The sequence below is a fragment of the Solanum lycopersicum genome, chromosome 12 (assembly GCF_036512215.1).
Source record: "Solanum lycopersicum chromosome 12, SLM_r2.1".
NCBI lineage: Eukaryota > Viridiplantae > Streptophyta > Magnoliopsida > Solanales > Solanaceae > Solanum > Solanum lycopersicum.
The window spans coordinates 66505712-66522921 of NC_090811.1; the positions used below are offsets into that span (position 1 = coordinate 66505712).

At 30.6% G+C, this 17210-nt stretch overlaps 1 protein-coding gene and 1 long non-coding RNA gene across 2 annotated transcripts; both read right to left on the bottom strand.

Moving 5' to 3' along the window:
• Positions 1–1415: 1415 nt before the first annotated feature.
• Positions 1416–8416, bottom strand: SFP6 (sugar transporter ERD6-like 6-like). The gene is made up of 18 exons (NM_001294181.2): positions 8033–8416; positions 6452–6514; positions 6285–6374; positions 6147–6206; positions 5991–6056; positions 5820–5885; positions 5659–5734; positions 4247–4311; positions 4072–4164; positions 3858–3938; positions 3694–3778; positions 3384–3430; positions 3146–3208; positions 3007–3066; positions 2836–2901; positions 2680–2739; positions 2078–2192; positions 1416–1808 (listed from the first exon to the last, which is right to left on the bottom strand). The coding sequence occupies exons 1-18, from the start codon at positions 8234–8236 to the stop codon at positions 1696–1698; spliced, it is 1473 nt and encodes a 490-aa protein (NP_001281110.1). The 5' UTR covers positions 8237–8416; the 3' UTR covers positions 1416–1695.
• Positions 8417–12016: 3600 nt separating this feature from the next.
• LOC101246607 (uncharacterized) lies at positions 12017–13747 on the bottom strand. Its single transcript, XR_011213122.1, has 2 exons — positions 13378–13747; positions 12017–12204 (listed from the first exon to the last, which is right to left on the bottom strand). It is a non-coding gene; the product is annotated as an uncharacterized lncRNA (long non-coding RNA).
• Between the last annotated feature and the right edge of the window lie 3463 nt (positions 13748–17210).

Genomic DNA, 17210 nt, shown 5'->3' on the forward strand with positions numbered 1-17210 from the left:
TTTAAATATTAATTAAATAATATAATATAATCATGCAAAATATTATTTATAGAAGAAAACATTTTCTAATAAGCTCAATATTATTTTACAAGAGCGCGTACCTATTTAATGTAGGTGACAATAATTATGCATAAGCTAAAAAGAATTTCAAGATTTTATTCAATTTTAATTTTTTTAATACATGCATTTAAAGAAGAGATAATTGTATATAATAGCAAACTAATAACCTAAAATAAATAGAGTAACTACTGTTTGATTTAATTGTGCCTCATAGGAAATGTTTGCCAAAGTTTGTTAGTCGTCTCTCTCCCAAAACCCTCGCTTGACACTCTCTCATTCTCGCTCGCCACTCTCCCTCTGCTCGCCTCTCTCGCTTTATACAACAGAAGTGTATAAATTGTGTTTCTGTTTTGTATAAAGCGAGAGAAAATTGTATATACACATGCAAAAACATATATTTTCATGCTATACACTTAATTATACAATTTACAAACATTTTACTTAGATTCAATTGTATACAAATGCAAATTTTATACAAATATTGCAGCGAAAAAGGTCAGTGAATTGTACAATTGCAGTGAAATACAATTTTCTCTCGCTTTATACAACAAAAGTGTACAAATTGTGTTTCTGTTTTTGTATAAAACGAAAGAAAAATATATATCTTCTTCTTATACACTTATAATTATACAATATACAAAAATTTTACTTCGATTCAATTGTATGCAAAGCAAATTTATACACATATTGCAGCGAAATAGGCCAGCGAATTATACAATTGCAGCGAAATAGACCAGTGAATTATACAATTGCAGCGAAATAGGCCAGTGAATTATACAATTGCAGTGAAATAGACCAGCGAATTATACAATTGCAGCAAAATAAGCCAGCAAATTATACAATTTAAGCCAGCGAATCATACAATTGTATATGTATAGCGAGGCCAGCGAATTATACAGTTGTATATGTGTATAGCGAATTATACAGTTATATGTTTGCTATGGATCGCAATTATGCAAATTTTGCTAAAACATACAAATATAAATTTCTTGTTTGTTATATATGAAAGTTACCCAAGAAGAATATTGATCGAAGATACTCTCTTTAGAGTCTGATTAACTTGAAATTACTTTAAAAAACTACCCTTGGAATTAATAACTTTGCCCTAAAAAGAGTATTTTCAACGAATATTTTGTCAAGTGCGTATTTATTAAAACATTATAATCGCTATAAATATTTAAACTTCATTAGCAATCTAATGAGATTTCGAATCGTGACAATTAGTCGATATGCTAACACATCAACACAAGATTGCAAGCATTAATCGTCAATTCTATTTTTTCACTTAACGTAGCACGAAAAAGCACCTATATTGTAATACGTAAGCGCGATTAATAAACTGGTCATCAACAAAGTGCAAAAAATATCTCATGATCCTTCAAAATGTCCAATAGATATGGAGTATATACATTAAAGTTACAACAACATATTATTCTGAATAATAGTGTACAATAAAAAATCAAATACCACTTGTTTACTTGTGTATGATTCTCTGTTTCTAAAAAAAAGATGAATAAATCAAAATGTAAAATCTCATAGATTTCATCTTGTAATATGGTATTGAAACTTTTGCAGAATGGCAAGAATTTATTGTCGAAAAAACAAAGAGGAAAATGCAAATATACGCGAATTCTATCATCTAAACGAGAACTGTATTTCCTCTAGTGTTTTTCCTTTCGTCTCAGGTACCCAAATTGTCACAAACGCCACGGTGAATGCACACATAAGTGTATAAAGAGTGAAGGTTCCTGGTAAAGATCACGTAGACGTGTTAAGTCAGATCAACATGACCATGACCAACGACTATAGCAACAGTAAAGCCAACACTTGGTGTTCGTGACCACTGAATAAAATGGAGGGCGCAAATTTTCATAGGATACGCAAACAACAGGCCAAAATATGTAATATTCTACGCGTTTAGGCTGGTAAATATCAATTAGCTCATGTTAATGCCTGTTATACTCATGATCGGGTTGGATCGTGTACGTGGTATAGATTGTAAGAACAAGAGACATACCTCCGCTGCTCCAAGCTAATAGCAGCGGTGCAGTTGCTGTAATTACCCAGGAAAAGAACCAATTTGATAACGTCGCTACACTTCCAGCAAGGCCTTTGATCTTAACCGGTAGAATCTACAATATCCGAGAGATTATATCAAAATTTGTGCTAAAAAATAATTAAGTACAAAATCGCGAAAAACAGTGGCGGAGTTAGAACTTCGACTGAGAGGTGTCAAAATATAAAGAAGTAAAATCGCGTAGAAGTCAAGGTGTGTCAATATGTAATATATATACATAAAAATTATTTTTACTCTCGCTACATAGTGTAATTCTCCGACGAAGGGGTGTCAGTCGACACCCCTCAACTATATGTTGCTCCGCCACTGGCGAAAAAAGGTTAAATATGTTATGTTGTTCAAAACGTGGAAAAGGCCATATCGTAGAAGTTCTTTTTACACCATCAACATCCAAGATTGTATTTTCTGAGATGAAATCTGAAAACACGTACTATATAGGTTCGACGATTCGAAAAGGTAGGAACGTGCTGAATTTAACGTTGCCAGAGTAAAAAACCAACAAGAAAATGTAATAGTAATGTAATAAATAAAGATGTTAGTACCTCAGACATTATAAGCCACGGAATAGGTCCCATTCCAAGCGAAAATGAAACAATCATCAACTGAAAAGAAAAAATGGTTAGAAAAGGAAATCAATTATTCAGAAGCAGTGTTTTTCCAAGAGTCAAAAAGACGTCTACAACAAGTCGAGGACATACCAAAACACCAACCACTGATATCATGCCTAGAACGCCATAGAAGGTAGAATCCTCATCTACGAAATCCTTTTTGAATAACGATACACGCAAAAGAAGAGAAACATGTTAGGGCCAGAACACTGCATTTTTTCAAAATTCAAAGGCAAGGTACATAACGTGAGCTTAAAGTACCTTTACAAAGAATGCAATGGAAACAATAAGGAGACTAACAGCCATTCCAGCTGACGAGACCTATAATGAAGCACTTGAGTTCTTTGTTAGGAAAAAGTTCAAAAACTACAAAAAGTTAATAAATTTTGCCAAAACTTACAATCAGTAAAAGCCTACGGCCAGTTTTATCCACCAGCCATGTAGAAACAGCAGTGGCAACCACCTACAAATTTCAATCTTCTTCAGTTGTATGTTAGCTACGAAGGAAATAGATTGGAATGTGACGAGAACAAATTGACACAAAGTGCCACATGGGGGGGAAAGAACAATCTTTGTGTATCCTTTTTCTATAATATGCTGAACGAGGAAAAGCAAGCGAACTAAAATTTAATCTGAACCTGGATAGCACCAAAACCTAAAGTTGCAGCATCACTTGAAGAAATCCCTGTTAAAGTTATAACTAAATGAGATAGGCTCATATCATGTGAAATAAACATATCAATCAATAAGTGATTTGAAGAGAAATGTTAAGTTTCTTCAGTAGTTTCGGTTATGGTTCTCATCACGCCAACAAAAGTTGTTAAGAATAGGTTTAGATGCTTCACGGATACTGAGAATCATGACCTTTCTTGTACAGATCGAATACTTGGTGCTTCTGTCATTGAACAAAGGAAGATAAATATATTTCAGCTAAAGCTATCAACGTACCGGCCGATAGGAAAATGTTACTGGAATAGAAGATCACACCATTGGTTCCGCTGAGTTGTTGTAGGACAAGCAGTCCAATGCCTATCTGCGGGGTGAAATGTTTTAAAGAACGGCATATGTAAACATGGTCATCTTCTGAAAACAGCACCAAACAACAAATTTACCATGAGAGGCAGCCAATATCTTCTTTGTTTGAGATCTGCAAAACGTATTGTTGACTTTCGGCTTGTGGATGCTACAGCCCTCTACACAAGACAGACATTTAATAGGACAGTGAATTTCATATTTCTGACAGTAAAATTCAATTACAAAATTGTCCCATGGAACAGTAGTTACAATTATACAGTTAGTTCATGGTCTTTCAAGTAACTGAATTACCTTAATTTCATTTACTTCGACGGAAATGTCAGCATCGAACCCTCGGAGAACTTGCAAAGAGGTTTCAAAATCATCTGTCAGACCCATCTTGGCCTATGTCTCACAAAGAAAATCAAATGAGATTCTACTACTAGAACTTTTAAAGAACGAAGGAAAATTACAGTATGATACTCACCAACCACCGAGGAGATTCTGGGATGAAAAATAGGCCAGGTATCAATGCAAGGCAGGGCAATGTTCCTGCAGCAGAAAATGATAGTAAGTTAACATGCCTAAGACAGATACCAGAAAGATCTCTTCCATGAGGATTTTCTACACATGATTCCTAACGAAACTAAGCACTTCCGACTCTTTCGCATTTGAAAAGGCTGAAAACACTCTAGGTTGTTTAGTTTGCACTTCAAACCAATCCACAGTGTAGCTTCACACCACTTAGATATATCTTTGATATTGCTTTTTTTTAATTACAACACAAGCAGTAAAACCAACTTTCTGGAAGAGATGGGCTAAATCAGTTAGCAAGGATGACAAATAATTAGATGACCAAGCAAAGACGACTGGCTACAATGTTCTGCTTCTCCTATTGCTTCTGTAGGAGCAGAGACCACCTCATGAATGCTCACTCGAGATGTACTTTTTGTTTCTAATGTGGGAAATCCTAGCTGTTACCCCATCTAAGGGAATGCTATGGTAGAAAATAGTATGCATTTATCCCACTAGAATTGCTTAAAATGGCTTGTTATATCAGAAGGCGAATAGAAGGTCATTTGAAACAGAATATCACCAACCAAACAGTATGTGAGCATTATGAATAGTATCTGTGAAAGAGAAACTGCTTCATCCTTCTGTCTCCAAACTATCAGAAAGGAGAAAGATGGATTTAATTAAGAATGAGGCAGGAACAGTATTGTCAAAGGTGTGCTTAAGCCCTGAAGTGAGGCTTCAAACGTGTTGAGCGCTTTGCCTCGCTGCCGCTATCAAAGTTCTAAGGCGTACTTTTCCTTGCCAATGAGCCTCTTCGACACTAAACAATTGATATTTCACTTTATTGTGAACTTTTTTTTATTTCCTTGTTCATATATTTTCCTTTCATGCTTAATTATAAGCCCCAAACGACCCTTTGCACCTTTTCTTCATTAAAACTCACACTTCATTTGCGCTTAAAGCCCCAATGGGCCTTAGAGCTTTTTTTGTGCTTTTTTCTTTTGATAACACTTTTCAATAGCCGAGTCTAAACTCTCAAGTTTTTTTATTTTGTAATACCTTGCTTGTGTTAGTTATATCTCTTTTTCAAAAAACTTGATTTTGAGATGGTTAAAGTTGGAAGGTAATCTGGCTTGTAGCCATTTAAGATCCATAAAAAACTATTCTACCAAATGCCATGCAGACGTTCCAGCTAGAACTGAATGGAACCAAATATTTATGTCCTTTAGACACCGAGTATAAAACACATCTCCGCTTGAAGGAAATTAAATGATAACACAGAAAATACCATTCATCAGAAAATTGAAATGAATGCACAACTTCACAGTTCACATCTATAAACTAAATATCTAAACAGAGATTTTAAGAGAAATGATCATTTACCAAGAAAAGCGAGCACTCTCCAATTAACAAAAAGTCCTAGCAAATAAGCCAACATGATCCCAATTGTAACAGAGAGCTGCATGATAGAAAAGTTAGGTTAACATGTGATTTACTTAGCAGGCATAACTTTTGTTAAACAGAATTTTAAGTCACTAGCAAACCTGGTTAACTGACCCCAGGGCCCCTCTCAGGTTCTGAGGTGCTATCTCGGCAATATATACAGGAACCTGAAATAAGCATGGGAATGGAAAGCAACAAGAATTTGACACTTTTAACACGTCCACTCACCCATAAAAGTAACACAGAGAAGGATTGATAAATTCAATGTGTACCGTGTAAGATATTATGCCGACTCCAAAACCTTCCAATAATCTTCCCATGTATAAGAAGGACAGATCCTAGATCAATATCGAAGTCAAAAATGGAGATACAAATATTGCAATTTGGCAAAGAAACTTTATCATTAGTATCAAACAGAATTATCTTACTTTGGCAAACGAGATGGAAAGCCAACCAATGATGTTAGGTATAGCAGCTATCATTAAAGACTGCAAGTAGGATCAAAAAGATTGAGTATCCACTTGTGCACCGTAGGTAAGATGATAAAATATCTAAGCCCATCTTACCCCTTTTCGTCCAATGTACTCGGCAATTTGACCACTAGATATTGCCCCAACCATAGCACCCACATTAGATAAGGAACCGAATAAGGAGAACTGAAAAGATTAACTTTAGTCAGCAACTGCTCTCAAGCAAATAAATCGAAATACATAAAGCAAGAATGACCCGTTACCTCAGATACACTGAGCTTCAGATCATTAACTATGGCAGTTTGAGTAGGCGATGAGTAACCAGACTACAACAAAGCAACCCCAGAAGAACAAAAAACATTGATCAAACAGAGAAACATACATACCAGAAATAAGACAACTGGAACTTCAACATCTAGAAATGCTACACATATAGGTCAAAATCATGTCATAACAAAACTGAATCAGAAACTGTAATAACAATAAAGAAGCAACCTTTTAGCCAATTGATTCGTTTATCACTTAAAAGAAAGGTCCATAGTTTATTTTCATTCCCATACCAGCCAAGAACGTACAAACTACATAAGGGTAACTTCAATCTCTAGAATCACTACAGATTTAAGTTAACAAGAATGCCAATAAAGACTCAACCTTTTAGCCAAATTGATTCCTTTATCACTTAAAGAAAGGTAGAAAGTTTATTTTCATTCCCATACCAGCCAAGAATTCGCAGACTACATAAAGGGGAACTTCAATCTCTAAAATTACCACAGATGTAAGTTAACAAGGATGCAAATAAAGACTCAGCCTTTTAGCCAAATTGATCACTCTATCACTTAAAAGAAAAGCACAAAGTTTACTTTCAATCCCATACCAACCAAGAAAGCACAGACTACATCAAGTGAAACTTCAATATCTATAATTACTACAGATTTAAGTTGACAAGAATCCTAATAAAAACTCAACCATTTAGCCAAATTGATCATTTTATCACTTAAAATAATGGTATAAAGCTAATTTTCATTCTCATACCAGCCACGAAACCGCAGACTACATAAAGGGAGACTCGACCTTTTAACTAAGTTGATCCCTTTATCACTTAAAAGGGGTACAAAGTTAATTTTCATCCCCATACCAGCCAAGTAAAATCAGACTACATAAAGGGAAACTTCAATCTCGAGAATCACAACAAAATTATTTTTTTTTATGACAAGGGAACCCGCAACCGCTAGCCTTTGGGTGTGGAAAAGGTAAAACTCCGCTCCTATGCAATAGCTCGCAAATCACATAGGAGAGGTAACCTGCAATAGGTAAGTCCAGTGCAACGAGCTCGATCCTCGATCCAGAAGACAAATCTCTTGCTTTCGCTGGCAAGGGATTTCGAACTTGAGACCTCTTACATGGAAGTCTCAAGACCAAACCACTGGGCCACCCCGAAGGGTAAGTCACAACAGATTTAAGTTAATAATTCCAATAAAGACTTAACCTTTTAACCAAATTAACCCTTTTATCACTTAAAAAAAAAGGCACAAACTTAATTTTCATTCCCATACCAACCAAGAAAGCACAAACTACTCAAAGGGATTCAAGTTAACAAGAATGTAAATAAAGACTCAACCTTCTAGCCAAATCAACCCCCTTTTACCACTAAACAAGAAAGGTGAAAAAAACACTTCATTCTCTTATCATAGCAAAAAAACAACAAACTTGACTAAGATAAAGAATGTCAATAAAGATTCAACCTTTTAACCAAATTGATCCCTTTTACCACTTCAAACTCATCATAGCAGAAAAAAAACACAACTTGACTTAAAAAAGAAGAAGAAAGAAATGGCTATACATACAGTGAACCCAAACTGGATTGGACCTAAAGCAACAATCATAACACAAGCAAGAACTGAAACTGAGCTATCACGAATAACTTGAGAAGAACCCAACATGCTAGAAGTTTGTGCTGAACCCATTCGATACCAACTTCCAGTATGTAAAAATGGCTTCCTCAGATCCCCTCCTCTACCATCTTCACTATTTTCTTCTCTGAAACTCATTTTTTTTTTCAAGAATTCAAAAACCCCAGATGGGATTTCCCAGTAATAGATCAGAAATGCAAAGTTCTTGGTAATCAGACAAGTAAAATCGTCATTGGGATGCTCCAATTAGCAAAAAAATGGTGTTTTGTCGTTTTAAGATGACAGGTATTTGCTGTAAGATAACTAGAAAGAGAGAACAGAGAATATTCTTCTTTTTTCTTTTTTAATTTCATTTTTTAAATTCAAAACTTTTAATTAAAAGCTAAAAAGGACGAATATTATACTAGACTCAAATTTAGGCGTTAATAAGATGATGAAAGTTCAAAATAGTCCCTTAAATATACATCGAAATGGTTTTAATCCTTTAAGGATTAAAAGACAATAATTGTTTGTTACGACTTTGAATTTATATTCAAAAATAAAGACATTATATATCTTTTTTTCACGTGTAGGAATCATGCATTTAGTCTTGTTTTTTCTTTTATCTTGTCTAATAAAAATTACGTTCATTTTATTTTGAATATTTTTTCATTCGTAATCATTTCTCTCCTAATGTATTCATTTATACATCTCAAATTTTCGCTATTTCCATCTTATAAATGTGAGTTTTTGAACGGTCCATACTCTGATCTAATTTTTACCTATATGACGTTGTTTAATGTTGAGTAACACCATTTTATAAAACTTACATTTAAATCCCATTATTGTCACACGAGACTTCGAATTCTCTATTTATTTAACTCATTCGAATATAATGTGTAACATTACGGTCATCTTCAATTTCGTTGATATTAACTCAAGATACTTAAAACTTTTTCCTTTGAAAATGATTTGTGTGTCAATCCTCACTCCTACGTATGTATATGTCTCGTGAAATTATGCCACTAGTTTCACCTTTCAAGTACTATATCTTTTTGTTCAACCTGTATTCTTTAAGCTTCATATTTTGTCTCTAAAACCTCTTGTTTATTATCTAGTATCTCGATAATTAATACTATATCATCAACAAAAAACATACATCTATGATATCTCCTCTCGAAAATACCTCATTAGATCATTTATACCAAGATAAATATATGTTAAAAGTTAATCCCTGATATAACTCCATCATGATTGTGAGTGATTAGAGTCTTGTCCCATTATCCTCACCAAGTCTTTATTTCTATCATACATATCTTAATTACTTACCCTAATTAAGTTATAATTATTACCCTTAGCCTCCGAATATTTTCATAAAATACTATTATCCTAAACTTTTTCATGGTCTAAGGAAAAAGAAATTTTTAAAAGAAGACCTGATAATTATATCATGTAATTAATTGCTAGAAATTCTCAAATAACTAATTTCTATCAATTTTTATACTCCTTTAGTCCCTTTAAAATTGAAAAAAAAAATGTACTTACTACTCAAATACATTCGATTTTATTGTGATCAAATAATTACTCTGCCAGCTCATTAGTTGTTCAACAATTTGAACAAAAACTGATCGAATAAAAAGTTAATATATCGGTCCAATTATAATTATTCACTATTAATTTGATAAAAAATTTAAAAAACAAAAAATGATAGAAATAATTTTACCAAATCATCTTTGCTAAATATTAAAAATTGAAAATGGCATATATTACATTGACGTATTTTTTTTTAATTCAAGAGTTTTCATTTTGAATACTCTTAATTGAAATCCTATATTATATATAAGTTTAAAACAATTTTTTTTAGAGATAGGTATTAAAATTTTGAGCATCTTTTATAAAAAAAAATAACTTTGTCATTGTTCTTGTATTTTTTTTAAATTAATATATACATGAACAAATTAAAAAATAGTGGACCTAATTGGACCCATTGTCCATTTATTTAATCTTAATATTAAATAAATATTTGTGGTCCTATATATTGAGAGGATTGATAGGCAGTCACGTAGTTTTTTAAATTTTTTTATTTATTCATTTATTTGTTTTTTTATTGGAGATCTTGTTTTTCTCTCTCCAATCACATATAGATGGCATAAATGTTCCAAATATATTATATACATTTTCAATTCAAATTTTTTAAAAACTTTTTGTATATATTTTTATACGATCATTATGTAGATAAGTTAATCATTTAATATATATTATTTTCTTTGGATATACGAATTAACCTTTCCAAACCAATCAAAAGAGGAAGCAAGAAGAGGACAGAACACATTTTTGTTTTACTTTCTCATCTGATATTTGATATTTATATAGTGGGGTTCGATAAATATGAATCATTTAACAAACGTTTAAAAGGAAAACACTTTGTAGGAAGATTATTTTTTTTTCCGGCTAGAGTTAAAACCCAAAGCTATTGGTTTAAAAAAAAATATAAGGCTCGATTTATATCTTAATAAAATACTATACAATATATTTATCAAAATCTACAGTACATTATAATACGATGAGATACGTAACAAACTACCCAAACAACAAAAATCTAGAAAAATTGAATCAAGTTAGCCTTTTTTCTTGACTTCATCTCCCTCACGTAACCTAATTAGTGCATTTTCTAACAATATCCTTATCTTATTTCATCTTTTGTGTGTGTGTTTATTTCCATATTTGTAGCCAATATTTATCCAATTATTTAAGATAACTCCAATTTTAAAAGGAATAGGAATTCAATTAAAACGGTATAAAATTTTGAGATTGCTAGGCCAAATTTAGACAAAAATACTTAGCTTTTTTTTTTAACACAAGTTGTATATCAAATTTCAAAAAAATATAAAATTGTAACTACAAGCCGATTTTTACGACTTCATTTGAATATAAAAGTGGCTAAATTTGTAAATTAGAAAAAAGTTTATGTTCTGCCTATGACTTAAATAATGTCCTAAAATTGGCTATATGTGTACATTGTCCTTATTCACGGCCCATTTATGATTTTAGATTGAAAGCCCATTTAGCCAACCATTGGCCCAGCCCATACAGAGATTAGTTTGCTTCTTGGGCTTACTGGATCTAATCAGTTATTGTATCACTGTGTATAGTAGATACAATAGTTATGTTTGTTGAGTCGCATAATTTTTTGATTAATTAATACGAGACATATCTTATATTCGCTCTTATCAGTTATCACTAAATCATAGTTAAGTAATATATAATGGCTTTTTACTTTATATTGTCTTACAGTCTAATATATATGTCGAAGAGCGGATTTTCTACAAGACCATGCCTAAGAGTTCACATCCACGGGAAGGTTCGATATTCGATGTCGGCTCTTCACCACATGGAGTTGTACTATGTTTCAAGGTTTGGGTTATTTCCCAATAAAAATAGTACGTTATTTGGGTTTAGAACATCGTAAGACAATTTGATTCATATCCAATGTAGACGTTAGAGCATTGAACGGAACTTTTTCTAGTACGGCAAGTTTTAAAAGGACGCACCTCTAGCGTATCATAGATTAGTATGATTAGTGTAAACACTAGTGCAAGTAAGAATGAGGTTCAAACTTAATTAGACCTCGATCAAAGTACGATAAATATTTACACATATCAAAAATTTGTATGAAAATAACTACTTGACAACTAAGAAAATTGATTTACTTGAATTATAGATTTGTATTTGACTGTTTTTTTCTCATTGATTTTAATTCTAAAGTAAAGAGTAGTGTGTTTCACTTGGTACCCAATCTTAAATAAATTTTTAAGAGAAACACAAACTTCAAATTAAAGTTATTGATTCAACTGAACTCATACCGTCAACTCTATACTCATATTTTGATGAATCTAAATCGAATTTCGAAAAGACAAAAGTTCAAAGAAAAGGAGAATATTAAGTAAGCATGGTATTATTTGCGTTCATGTTATACATTTTAACAACAAAAGCAAAGTACTTTAATACATATTAGCATAAAATAGACATGGATTAATTTTTGTTTGCATTTTATAGTAATGATAATTAGATGATATTATACATCGATACAATTTTCTTCTTGCTATAACCTCAGATTCTGCATAAGCCTGTTCAAGAGAAATCATTAAAAAAAAAGTTAATTCAAAGAATATTTACACTATTAAACATTGACTTAAAATATTAGGCAAACAACGTGTCAACATGTTAAATAACGCTTATATTACAAAATATTTTTAACCTTATTGGTATTTTTATTTTTATGGAAAAAAAAGAAGACAGATTAAGTGTATAATATAAAAAAAAATGTGACTAATACAAGTGTTGTTGATTGTTTCCATATTAGGTACAAAAAGTTACCTTAATATGTGTTACATCATGTGATGATATACTTATTAAAGACAAAGATATAATTGTTAAACAATTTTATTTTGTATAATAATGTGGTCAGAGATTAATTAAGATGTAGGACAATATGCATGTGGTCTAAAATAAAGTGGGATTAGATTTCATGTGGGTTACTTAATTAGAGCTTAATTAAACAACTAGGATTAAATTTCATGTGGGATTGCTTAATTAGGAGCTAAACTATTATAAGTAACATTTATAGCTTCCTAATATAGTAAAATATCAAACAATCCAGAAGTTTCTAAGTACTTTATTAAACTTAAATATGTCTTTAATTAGCATAACTATAAACATTCAAGTAATTTACATTTATAGTAAAAATAATAATATTCTCTCCGTCCTTATTTACTCGTCATTTTAGAGAAATCAAGAAATGATAAAAAAAATTCTTTATATTATATTTTCAATTTATTAACATTGAGTTAATGTCTTTAAAAAATGTAGTAAGTAAATATATTTAAGACTTAATTAATTAATAGTATGACAAACTCAATATACAGATCATTATTCTCTTAATCGGCTGTGTGTCAAGTCAAAATTTAATAAGTAAAAAGAAACAGAGGGAGTATATACAACATGAAAATATATTAACACTATTTGATCTCTTGAGATAATTACTAGCTTTTTTCCCAGCATGATCGAGCTCTTTAAAACTGTTATCATTCATATCATTTTTTAAAAAATAAACTACTTATAAAGAATTCGATATGCACCCTTTGATATTCATTTAAGAGTCCAAATAATATAGATATATTACAGATAATTTCCCATAACATGGAAGATAAGACGAGTAACATATATGACATGTTAAAAAATTTACGATGTATGTTTCGTTGTCAGTGAATATAAATTAAATACGATAAAATTAACAATACCTTTGTTCATTGGAATAACTTCTTCCATTGCTACTAGCACCCCTATAATTAGGCAAAGGAACTTGATCATTTTCTATTTGCATGACATCTTTTACAAGCAATTCATAGTGTCTCTTCACTTCCTCTGCTGATTTTCCACCAACACACCTAGCAATATTATGCCACCTATCTGGAGTGTCTTTGTCAAATAAAGCCAATGCCTCCTCAAATTTCTTGTTTTGGTTTTTTGTCCAATTGGCCATTGTGTGTTGAGAAGTAATTGGAAGAAGGAGAAGAAGTTCTAGAAGAAAGTAGTGTACTAATTAAGTCAAGGGGATTGTATGGACAAGATAGGTAAGCTTTGTTATTTATAGGGATGGAGGAGGAAGGTATCTAAGGTGTGGTCTGATCCTTAATGAAATGAATAAAAATATGATAAGGTTATTTTTTAAATTTCAATAGAGACTATAATAATATTATATTTCGTATAATTTCATAATTTTAATAAGGTCTAAAAAAATAAAGTGTATATACAGATATTATTCCAAATTTCGGAGAAAAAAAGTTATGTCTCTTGAAAATACCTAAAGAGACAAACAAATAAATATGTTATGTCTTTCAGTTTGTCTAGATTTTGATAGATAAAATTAACTAAAATCTATATTGGTGATAGTAGATGTAGATTCAAATTTTGTGTTTATAGTTTTTTAAAAGGAAAATGCACAAGTAGCCCCTTAACCTATGCCCGAAATCCCAGAGACACTTATATTATATTAAGATCCTATTACCCCTGAACTTATTTTATAAGTAATTTTCTACTCCTTTTAGGCCTACGTGACACTAGTTTGAAAGAAAAAGTCAATCAGTGTTGGGCCCACAAGATAGTGCCACGTAAGTCGAAAATGGGTAGAATATTATTAATAAAATAAGTTCAGGGGGGTAATAGGACCTTTGTATAGTATAAATGTGCCTCTGAGATTTTGGGCATAGGTTGAGGGGTTACTTGTGCATTATCCCTTTTTTAAAAAGATAGCTTTTTATGTTCTGAATAAATTTTGTATATATATTCAACAAATTTCTCAATACAATATAATTGGCCAAATTTTTTTTAAAAAAAACAAATTTCATTCAACACACTACAAAAACTTTATCTCAGCCTCTAATAAAGGTAACAATTAATTCATGAAATAGTCGACGTGTAAACAATTTAGCATATAGAAATACTTTACTATTATGTAGTAATTTATTTTATTATAAATATATGATGCAACCGCTGAGATACATATAAGGTGTTTAGCTCAAAATTCAAAGTGAGAACAAGAATTTGAATCTTATGAATTTAATATTTTTATTTAAGTAATTGAATACTGAATTAATAAATATATAATTTAGATCAAATATACTAAATTCAATTAAATCCATAAACATAACTCTAGCTCCACTTCTCCGCCCCTAGTTTAGACACCACTCTCAAAAGAAAAAAAATTAAAAAAAGAGAGGGAAGTGTTGGGAGTAGCAAGTTGGGGGAATCTCTTTTTAATTTTCTAGGAGGGGATCTAGTTATACATAAATGTGATTCTTGTCAGCAATATGAAATGAGACTAATGGAAAGATGCATGTGGAGGATAAAGTATTTTGGAGTATCTTTCTTTGCTTTTTATAGTATCATCATGAGCAAGTGGATCACCTAGGAAATTCACCTAACTAGTTGATACATAGGATTTAAATCCATAATTTTATTTGTGCTGACACGTTAAAGTGTGTGATCATTTAAATTCATAAAATCATGCTTATACAATATCGTTTTATCGATGTCAACTCTCTTTCTACTCAATTTAAGATTTACTTGGATAAAAACAAATTGACTCTCTAGAGTCTAGCCTCTATATATTTATTTATTTTTGAAAGTTTTGTTGACCATAGTTTAAGAAAGAGAGAATTATAAAAGATTTCTTAGTGGCTTAGGATTAATGGATGGATATTAAGTAAAACTTTTATCCATAATCAACAATATCATTCTGCACCATCTATCTAGATTGAGTAGACTAAATATTATATATTTTGTCCGTTTAATAATAATTGTTCACTATATTATTTTGAGATGTCTAATAATATTTGTTTATTTTATGAAATCAATGAATAGTTTTTCACTTAGTTCCAAATCGATCCTTATCATTAATAATAATTATTTTTCTAGATATTATATTTATTCTAGGGAAAATGGTCTGATATACCCCTCAACTTTGTTATTTGGAGCTGATATACCCCTCGTTATAAAAGTGGCTCATACATGCCCTTACCGTTATACAAACGGCTAACATATATCCCTGCCATTACAAAATGGCTCACATATATCCTTCATTTAACGGAAGTTAAAAAATTAGTTTTAAATTTATATTTATTACTTCAAAAAAATTTTAAAAAATTATTTAGGGGTATATATGATTCTTCTATCAAAGTTCAAGGTATATTTTAATTTTTTTCATACATAAATTATTTTTTGACTTCTTTTATTATAATTATTTGAATTTCTTATTCTTATTTTGTTTTTTTCTTTTATTCCTTAGTTTAAAGAATAAAAAATTAAACTATTTTTTTTGTGTGTATTGTAATTTAATTTCGTATTCGAAGAAAAAATTTGGTCATCTACAATAAGTTTTACAAGAATATTAGTGAAACATAAATAAATTTGATTATCAAAATAATAATTATAAATTAGTCATTGAAACAAAAAAAAAATATGTTTGACGATAATTAAATTTAATCATATGCGATTATATTTTTTTAGAAAAAAATAATAAAAATTTAGATTAAAATTATTGTTTTTTTCATTTCCGTTAGAGGAAAATGGTATATGTGAGCCATTTATTTACAAGTAGGGGTATATATGAGCCGTTTTCATAACAAAGAGTATATCAGTTCTAAATGACAATGTTGAGGGGTATATCAGACTCTTTTCCTTTTATTCTATTCAAAATATGACATAGTAAAATTATTCTTTAATTTATAATTTTTTAAGAATTATATAAAGTCAATAGTAGACAAATACTATTATACACGAGTATATGTACCATGAACTAGCCACATTATTCCATATTGTTTGGTATCTGTGTCAAGTAGATCCTTTTGAATAGAACTTTATACTCTGACTGTACAATAGAATATGATTCTTACTTTTTTTCTTTTAATTTGTTTTCCTACTTATTGTTCAGTATCCTGTTAAAATTTGATTAAAATTTAAATTTCATAATATTTTAATTATATTAAGATTAATGTGTTATATAATAAAAGCGTTTACATAGCTAGGACTTGACATAAATAGTCGAGATCTCTGATAAAATATAATATGATTCTTCATTGAGAAAAGATCTAATGTTCCATCAAGATAAAAGTAAAATGACTTTTAAGCTACTTGAAATGACACATTACTTTTGCCTAACAATTGTATTTCCTGATATGGAAATTCAAGGTTTACCTAAATAAAGGAAACTCAATGTTATGATCCAAAGACTAACTTGAATGATTGGGTTTTAGATGGTTAGTTAATTTTTATTTTATTCAAAATAAACGCGCTATCGCGCTACATTGCTTTTTGTTGATCTATAACAAGGTCACATAGATTTTACACATTATTTTTACTATATGTCGAATCTTTGTTTCAGTCATCTTTTTACATTGTTATTTTTTTTATAGATATTTAATTTATCTTGTTATTTCTATATTTTTTATTTTTATTGATTTATATAGCACTAAAATTATTTTACTACTTTTTATATTTAAAAAATCATCTAGCTTTACTTAAGTATCACAAACCAACTATCTTTTTTTTTTAAAAAAAAAAGTACCACTCATTT